This window comes from Procambarus clarkii, chromosome 92 (assembly GCF_040958095.1).
Source record: "Procambarus clarkii isolate CNS0578487 chromosome 92, FALCON_Pclarkii_2.0, whole genome shotgun sequence".
NCBI classification, from domain to species: Eukaryota; Metazoa; Arthropoda; class Malacostraca; order Decapoda; family Cambaridae; genus Procambarus; species Procambarus clarkii.
In genome coordinates, this window is record NC_091241.1 from 16,576,208 (window position 1) to 16,586,688 (window position 10,481).

Below are 10,481 nucleotides of genomic sequence, written 5' to 3' on the forward strand. Positions count from 1 at the left end.
CCAGACTGTGTTTTAGACTATAATATCAACATGCGGTTGATTGATAAATCAGACATGATGATTGGCACTGCAGAGTGTGTGCGGAAGACATGTAGGTGGACGAAAAACGTGTTCTTCCATCTTGTGGACATGAGCATGCTGAACTGTTTCAACATGTACCTTGTGAGAACTGGACGTAAGCCCACTTTCCGTGACTTTGTATTTGATGCTGCAATACAGTTATTAGGAAAGTTTGCAAAAGATGTCCCAGGTATTCAGCGGCCCATCATAAACCCACTGTTGCAGCATGCTGGTACTCCACGCCTCGCTCACACTGAAGGCTTCCTAGCACACAAACTTAAGTATTTGCCACCTGGTGTGAAGCGTGCAATAGCCCAACGTGATTGCTTGGTGTGTAAAACAACGACACGTAGAGACAAGAAACGGAAGCTTGTGCAAACATGGTGTGAAACGTGTGGTATCCCATTATGTGCTGTCGACTGCTTCAATGACTACCACAGTCTAGAAATCTTCTAAGTGTGCTTCAAAGTGTGTATAGCGTGTGCGAGTGTGTAAATATGTAAACATATAAGCAGAACATATAATATAATAGACTGTAATGACATATTATATTGCCGTAATTGAAAACATTTGTGTGCGCCTGTGTATACTCAAATATGCAACAATTATTGATACAAAATATGTTCAAACAGTATTTGAAACACAATTAGTGAAAACAAATTAGATAAAATGCGCTTAGACATTGTAAATAAATAGCGCGAAAATATATTTGTGGCAACTCTGGCTGTTTGAGGACCGCGCGCAACATCTCCCGGGCGTGTACTGCATGAGCGACCATGCAGATTGTGACGTCATCGCAGAGCTTCTCGGCTCTATTGCAACAAAAGTAAGTACAATAGAATTTTTTTTTTATTTTTCCCGTGATCAGTGAACAGAACTTAACAGATTAGCAAAAAAAAAAAATTTTTTTTTTTTCAAAATGACATGCGCCTGTGTGGATAGCAGGATATTAGACCCCGAGCATGTTAAGGGTTAAGGACTATCTTACAGGTAACTATCCACAGTCTCTGTACCTAAAGCCTACTAGTTCCACTGATGTCAATGAAATAATCCTTTCCCTTAAAACCAAGTCTAGTGCCCTCGAGGAGATACCAACTTTAATTTACAAAAAAGCCTCCAGATCTCTAGCCCCTGCTATTGCATTGCTCTTCAACAAGTCACTTGAACTCCAAACCTTTCCTGACATTCTAAAAAAAAAGCAAGAGTAACATCTGTCCACAAATGTGGTGATCTCACAGATGTTAACAACTACAGACCTATATCAATCCTGCCTAACTTGTCAAAAATATTCAAAAAACTAATCTACAAGCAGCTTTACTCTTTTCTAGCCAAACACAATATACTTAGCTCTTATCAATATGGCTTCAGACCCCAAAAAAGCACTAACGATGCACTTATTAGTATGATTAACTTAATTCACGCAGCTCTTGATAAAAAGGAGTTTCCTGTTGGGTTATTTGTGGACCTGCGTAAGGCTTTTGACACTGTCAACCATCAAAACCTTCTTCTTAAATTACATCATTATGGAGTCAGAGGACACTCCCTGCAATACCTCAAATCTTATCTTACTGACAGGCTCCAGTATGTTTCTGTGAATAATACAATTTCTCCCACCCTACCCATCAACATTGGTGTTCCTCAGGGCAGCATACTTGGCCGTCTCCTCTTTCTCATCTACATTAATGACATTCCAAATGCCTCCCAACACCTCAAACCAATTCTATTTGCTGACGACACAACCTTCATTTACTCCAGTCCTGACCCCCTTGCTCTAAATGCCACAGTAAATACTGAGCTAAATAAAGTCCATCTTTGGCTAACTGCCAACAAACTCACCCTTAACATTGACAAAACGTTTTATATTCTGTTTGGCAATAAATCCTCTAATCAGATAAATCTCAAAATAAACAATACCCAAATTTGTAACAAATTAGATGGCAAATTCCTTGGCGTTCTCATCGACCACAAGCTGAATTTCCAGGGACACATTCTAAATATATCAAAAAAAGTTTCAAAAACTGTTGGCATTCTTTCTAAGATCAGATATTATGTACCCCGCCCTACCCTGGTTACTCTCTATTACTCCCTCATCTATCCATACCTCAACTATGGTATTTGTGCTTGGGGTTCTACTACCCAAAATCATTTACGTCCTCTAATTACCCAACACAAAGCTGCTATTAGGACAATATCCAACTCTGGCCCCAGACATCACTCGGTACCCTTACTCAAATCTCTGAATATGTTAGATATTAAGTCACTGCACATTCTCTCTTGTGTATTATACATATATAAAACTCTGAACTGTAATGCCAATCCTGACCTTAAAAGCTTCATTGAAGGTTGTAACAGAACCCATGAGCACCACACCAGAAATAAATACAGTTTTGATATTCCTAGAGTACGACTTAATCAAACTAGAAATGCTCTACAAATCAAGGGACCCAGAATGTGGAATGACTTTCCCAACCATGTTAAAGACTGTACCTCTCTCAACCAGTTTAAGATAAAAACTAAACACTACCTAATAAATTCCCTGTAACCTACCTCACTCCTCTATTGTCAACCCATGTCTGTTATTTTTTTTAATCAACACTGTTTGTCCACCTATTGTATTTGTGCTGCTTTTTCAGTCATGTTCCCCTTTTTTTTTTTTTTATCTTTATTTGTATTTGTTCTCAACACTTTTTATTCTTTATGCTCAATTAGTATTAAGTTGTAGATATTAATGTTTTTCTTGCCCGAAACGCATTGCGTAATAGTGGCTTTAGGCATTGTATGTACTAGCTCTATGTATATATAAATCCATTAATGTAACATCACTTGTATGTATGTACCTTACCTGAATAAACATATTTATTTATTTATTTTAAAAAGCAACGAAGAGTGGCTGCCACACACCAGCCAGCCAGTCACTCGCCACCACTCCCTTCCTCACCAACATTCTCCTCCCACCATACTGTTTTTGCTTTAATTCACTATATACAGATGTTATATATAAGTATCTACATATCTACATGTTTTGTTCACCATAACTGTACATCTAAGCTTGTATGGTGAGTTTAGGCAATAAGAGATGTAGCTACACAGTCAGCTGGTGGCTGCCTCCCTCACTGGTTCAAGGCCAGATGCACTAATATTTCTCCTCCAACAAAACTGTTTGAGGTGTTATTACACTATATACACACGTATCTACATGTTTTATTCACCATAACTGTACAAATAAGCTGTTATGGTGCCCCAAAACCATATTGGCCACAGTACACAACATGACATGTCATGCAGATGATGCCACCTTCCTCGCCAAAATGGATGCTCCCAACATACTCCTTTTACTGTTATTACATCAGCAAAAGATGTAATAATCACTTGTTATATATATACAAGTATCCACATTTGAGTTCACCATAGTGAACCACTAAGCTGGTATAGTTAGTCCAGACAGTAAAAGGTGGTCACACAGAGTTAGCAGACAATGCTACCTCCCTCCCCACCAAGATTACTCCTCCCACCACAGCGCTAATTATCACCACAATCCTGCTATTATCAGAATCCTGGTCAATTTTATCAGTCAGGGATCTTCTGTAATACTCTCATCGCTAAATAATAACATGTACATATATATTTTGACATTTTCAGGAGATGCTGTGATCACAAGCTGAATAGCAGTGCCATGAGCTCATACTGCATGTGCCAGCCTAGGTGGCTCTCAGAACTGAGGCTCTCACACCCGGATATGTTACCCACGATTTTTTTTCTAGGTGGCGTCTGTTTACTATCGGTCATGGCTGGACTATAGCTGCCCATATCTCTCGGAGGGCATTTAAAATCATGTGCTAGACCCTCAAGTCGTTTATGTATGAATTGCACGGTTTCGGGAAAGTTACTCCCATTGTATATGTATGTATTGCACGGTTAAAGGGTTAATGAAAATGCAAGGATTAACACAAATATAAGACCAATTTACTTGGTCTCAATTAATCATTGAAACCAATCCAATGAATAAAGTAAATGCCTAATGTTAAAAGGAAGCTGCTTCTCTATGTTTAAACATACAATGAAAATAAAAATAATTGCTAATCTGCATGTCACTTAAAGCACATCAACTTTTATATATTTACCTTATGCTGAAAGAACATTGCACATTGCAAGCGAGTGTTGATATGTTGCCATTCAAGGTATTCATCCACTTGTGCCCTAGACTTGGAGTCTTTGGGGTACCAGTGATCAGCAACATTGTGTTCACGGCATAAGTACCGTAAGATAGCAATGCTGCAAGAGAGATGTAGACAAAATTTATTTTATAAATGCTTTATGGAAATACTGATCTACATGACAATGCATAACGTGTAACTTAGGAAATTGCAATTTTACTTCTAGGTTTCTGCACATCAGTTTCCAATCTTTAGGAGCCCCTTGTCCTTTTACTACAGTTTTATGGAAGCAGAGACATTGAACAAAAAAAAATTACTGTACAGTATATAGATCCTTTCCTGCCTATAAAGTTACTGAAGCTTTCAAACTAATGGGATTCCCCTATAGCACTCAAACTGTGTTCTATGGAATAGAAATGTTTCAAAAATTTAACACTGGTAATTTGAGGAGCAGGTTCTAAAAATGTGCACAAAATAAAGTCCAATACTGTGAGTAAATATTAGACTTTAAACTGTAAAAGTGTGAGGTATATGGTAGGCAGTGTAGAATAATTTGAATTAAATGTTGGGGTGCCAAAAAACACATTCAAAGAACACTGTGATCTATGGAAACAGATTACCAGGTAATATAATAGACAGGGGATCACTTTGAAATTTAAATAAGTTTATTGTGGTATAAATACACACAAAGGAATGAGATAGCTCAAGCTATTGCTCACCCAGTTCAGTACATGTTCATTTTATATATATATATATATATATATATATATATATATATATATATATATATATATATATATATATATATATATATATATATATTATACCTATATATATATATATATATATATTATACATATATATATATATACATATATATATATATGTCGTACCTAGTAGCCAGAACGCACTTCTCGGCCTACTATTCATGGCCCGATTTGCCTAATAAGCCAAGTTTTCATGAATTAATTGTTTTTCGACTACCTAACCTACCTAACCTAACCTAACCTAACTTTTTCGGCTACCTAACCTAACCTAACCTATAAAGATAGGTTAGGTTAGGTTAGGTAGGGTTGGTTAGGTTCTGTCATATACGTACGTTAATTTTAACTCCAAAAACAAAAAATTGACCTCATACATAATGAAATGGGTAGCTTTATCATTTCATAAGAAAAAAATTAGAGAAAATATAATATTTCAGGAAAACTTGGCTTATTAGGCAAATCGGGCCTTGCATAGTAGGCTGAGAAGTGCGTTCTGGCTACTAGGTACGACATATACATATATATATATATATATATACATATATATATATATATACAAATATATATATATATATATACATATATATTATTAAATATGACCGAAAAAGTAAGATTAATAATTCTAACACGAATTTTCTCAATCTTTCGTACATTACGCTTCACTGTTGGAGGTAAATCAAAAATCACTTCTCCAAAATTCATTTTTATTTCTAGTCTGACGCGACACGGGCGCGTTTCGTAAAACTTATTACATTTTCAAAGACTTCACAAATACACAACTGATTAGAACTTACGTATCTCAGATTTTATATCTACATTTGAGTGAGGTGGGAAGGGTGATGTGGCATTAACACAAGACAGAACAAAAGGGGATATTAATAGGGTATTAAAAGTATCAACACAAGACAGAACAGAAACAATGGGTATTGAATAGAAGTGTTTGTAGAAAGCCTATTGGTCCATATTTCTTGATGCTTCTATATTGGAGCGGAGTCTTGAGGTGGGTAGAATATAGTTGTGCAATAATTGGCTGTTGATTGCTGGTGTTGACTTCTTGATGTGTAGTGCCTCGCAAACGTCAAGCCGCCTGCTATCGCTGTATCTATCGATGATTTCTGTGTTGTTTACTAGAATTTCTCTGGCGATGGTTTGGTTATGGGAAGAGATTATATGTTCCTTAATGGAGCCTTGTTGCTTATGCATCGTTAAACGCCTAGAAAGAGATGTTGTTGTCTTGCCTATATACTGGGTTTTTTGGAGCTTACAGTCCCCAAGTGGGCATTTGAAGGCATAGACGACGTTAGTCTCTTTTAAAGCGTTCTGTTTTGTGTCTGGAGAGTTTCTCATGAGTAGGCTGGCCGTTTTTCTGGTTTTATAGTAAATCGTCAGTTGTATCCTCTGATTTTTGTCTGTAGGGATAACGTTTCTATTAACAATATCTTTCAGGACCCTTTCCTCCGTTTTATGAGCTGTGGAAAAGACGGAGGAAAGGGTCCTGAAAGATATTGTTAATAGAAACGTCATCCCTACAGACAAAAATCAGAGGATACAACTGATGATTTACTATAAAACCAGAAAAACGGCCAGCCTACTCATGAGAAACTCTCCAGACACAAAACAGAACGCTTTAAAAGAGACTAACGTCGTCTATGCCTTCAAATGCCCTCTTGGGGACTGTAAGCTCCAAAAAACCCAGTATATAGGCAAGACAACAACATCTCTTTCTAGGCGTTTAACGATGCATAAGCAACAGGGCTCCATTAAGGAACATATAATCTCTTCCCACAACCAAACCATCGCCAGAGAAATCCTAGTAAACAACACAGAAATCATCGATAGATACAGCGATAGCAGGCGGCTTGATGTTTGCGAGGCACTACACATCAAGAAGTCAACACCAGCAATCAACAGCCAATTATTGCACAACTACATTCTACCCACCTCAAGACTCCGCTCCAATATAGAAGCATCAAGAAATATGGACCAATAGGCTTTCTACAAACACTTCTATTCAATATCCATTGTTTCGTGTTCTGTCTTGTGTTGATGAAATTAATACCCTATTAATACTCTTGTTCTGTCTTGTGTTGATGAAATTAATACCCTATTAATACCACATCTTGTTCTGTCTTGTGTTAATGCCACATCACCCCTTCCACCTCACTCAAATGTAGATATAAAATCGGAGATACGTAAGTTCTATTCAGTTGTGTATTTGTGAACTAAAGTCTTTGAAAATGTAATAAGTTTTACGAAACGCGCTCGTGTCGCGTCAGACTAGAAATAAAAATGAATTTTGGAGAATTGATTTTTGATTTACCTCCAACAGTGAAACAAAATGTTTATATATATTAATTATTATATATAATATATATTTATATATATATGACGTACCTAGTAGCCAGAACGCACTTCTCAGCCTACTATGCAAGGCCCGATTTGCCTAATAAGCCAAGTTTTCATGAATTAATTGTTTTTCGACTACCTAACCTACCTAACCTAACCTAACTTTTTCGGCTACCTAACCTAACCTAGCCTATAAAGATAGGGTTGGTTAGGTTCGGTCATATATCTACGTTAATTCTAACTCCAATGAAAAAAAATTGACCTCATACATAATGAAATGGGCAGCTTTATCATTTCATAAGAAAAAAATTAGAGAAAATATATTAATTCAGGAAAACTTGGCTTATTAGGCAAATCGGGCCTTGCATAGTAGGCTGAGAAGTGCGTTCTGGCTACTAGGTACGACATATATATATATATATATATATATATATACATTATATATATATATATATATATATATATATATATATATATATATATATATATATATATTATATATATATATATATATATATATATATATATATATATATATATATATATATATATATATATATATATATATATATTATTAAATATGACCGAAAAAGTAAGATTAATAATTCTAACACGAATTTTCTCAATCTTTCGTACATTATGCTTCACTGTTGGAGGTAAATAAAAAATCACTTCTCCAAAATTCATTTTTATTTCTAGTCTGACGCGACACGGGCGCGTTTCGTAAAACTTATTACATTTTCAAAGACTTCACAAATACACAACTGATTAGAACTTGCGTTTCCCTGATTTTATATCTACATTTGAGTGAGGTGGGAAGGGTGATGTGGCATTACATTTGAGTGAGGTGGGAAGGATGATGTGGCATTAACACAAGACAGAACACTAGAGGATATTAATAGGGTATTAAAAGTATCAACACAAGACAGAACAGAAACAATGGGTATTGAATAGAAGTGTTTGTAGAAAGCCTATTGGTCCATATTTCTTGATGCTTCTATATTGGAGCGGAGTCTTGAGGTGGGTAGAATATAGTTGTGCAATAATTGGCTGTTGATTGCTGGTGTTGACTTCTTGATGTGTAGTGCCTCGCAAACGTCAAGCCGCCTGCTATCGCTGTATCTATCGATGATTTCTGTGTTGTTTACTAGGATTTCTCTGGCGATGGTTTGGTTATGGGAAGAGATTATATGTTCCTTAATGGAGCCCTGTTGTTTATGCATCGTTAAACGCCTAGAAAGAGATGTTGTTGTCTTGCCTATATACTGGGTTTTTTGGAGCTTACAGTCCCCAAGTGGGCATTTGAAGGCATAGACGACGTTAGTCTCTTTTAAAGCGTTCTGTTTCGTGTCTGGAGAGTTTCTCATGAGTAGGCTGGCCGTTTTTCTGGTTTTATAGTAAATCGTCAGTTGTATCCTCTGATTTTTGTCTGTAGGGATAACGTTTCTATTAACAAATTATTAGAATTAACAAATTATTAGAATTAACAAATGTTAGAATTATTAATCTTACTTTTTCGGTCATATTTAATAATATATGTCTACAGGAAAGACTGCTACCAAAATATACTAATATATATATATATATATATATATATATATATATATATATATATTAGTATAGGAAGAGGCCAAACCCCTAAACATACCAGCGATACAAAGATGCGAGAAATAACTATACGGCAGTAAGGAGAGAGGCATACATCAGGCTGCGAGCAGCCGCGTCCAACAGCCTGGTTGATCAGTCCGGCAACCAGGAGGCCTGGTCGACGACCAGGCCGCAGGGACGCAAAGCCCAGGAATCCCCTCAAGGTAGGGTAACCTCAAGGTAAGGAGGCAGAAAGAAATTTTGAAAAAGGGATAGCGGATAAATGTAAAACAGAACCGGGCCTATTCTACAAATTCATAAACAACAAATTGCAGGTAAAGGATAACATCCAGAGGTTGAAAATGGGAAACAGATTCACGGAAAATGAAAAGGAAATGTGTGAAACATTAAATGAAAAGTTCCAAAGTGGGTTTGTACAAAATGAAATCTTCAGAGAACCAGACACAATAAGAATTCCAGAGAACAACATAGAGCGGATAGAGGTGTCTAGAGATGAAGTGGAAAATATGCTAAAGGAGCTCAGTAAGAACAAAGCAGCTGGCCCAGATGGAGTTTCACCATGGGTTCTGAGAGAATGTGCATCTGAGCTCAGCATTGCACTTCACCTGATCTTTCAGGCATCCCTGTGTACAGGAATCATAGCAGACGTGTGGAAACAGGCTAACATAGTTGCAATCTACAAAAGTGGCAGCAGGGAAGACCCCCTCAATTATAGACCTGTATCATTGACAAGTGTAATAGTGAAAGTATTGGAAAAACTAATGAAAACTAAATGGGTAGAACACCTGGAGAGAAATGATATAATATCAGACAGACAGTATGGTTTTCGATCTGGAAGATCCTGTGTATCGAATTTACTCAGTTTCTATGATTGAGCCACAGAGATATTACAGGAAAGAGATGGTTGGGTTGACTGCATCTATCTGGACCTAAAAAAGGCTTTCGACAGAGTTTCACATAAGAGGTTGTTCTGGAAACTGGAAAATATTGGAGGGGTGACAGGTAAGCTTTTAACATGGATGAAAAAATTTCTGACTGATAGAAAAATGAGGGCAGTAATCAGAGGCAATGTATCGGATTGGAGAAATGTCACAAGTGGAGTACCACAGGGCTCAGTTCTTGCACCAGTGATGTTTATTGTCTACATAAATGATCTACCAGTTGGTATGCAGAATTATATGAACATGTTTGCTGATGATGCTAAGATAATAGGAAGGATAAGAAACTTAGATGATTGTCATGCCCTTCAAGATGACCTGGACAAAATAAGTAAATGGAGCACCACTTGGCAAATGGAATTTAATGTTAATAAATGCCATGTTATGGAATGTGGAATAGGAGAACATAGACCCCACACAACCTATATATTATGTGAGAAATCTTTAAAGAATTCTGATAAAGAAAGAGATCTAGGGGTGGTTCTAGATAGAAAACTATCACCTGAGGACCACATAAAGAATATTGTGCGAGGAGCCTATGCCACGCTTTCTAACTTTAGAATTGATTTTAAATACATGGATGGCGATATACTAAAGAAATTGTTCACGAC

At 36.6% G+C, this 10,481-nt stretch overlaps 1 protein-coding gene across 1 annotated transcript in view; it reads right to left on the reverse strand.

Annotated features, from left to right (window-relative positions):
- LOC123774995 (glutathione S-transferase theta-1) overlaps positions 1-10,481 on the reverse strand; it is a 142,412-nt gene that overhangs the window by 73,850 nt on the left and 58,081 nt on the right. Inside the window, exon 3 of the mRNA XM_045769696.2 lies at positions 4,182-4,332. Within this exon, the coding sequence (XP_045625652.1) occupies positions 4,182-4,332 (151 nt within the window). The remainder of the gene's footprint in view (positions 1-4,181; positions 4,333-10,481) is intronic.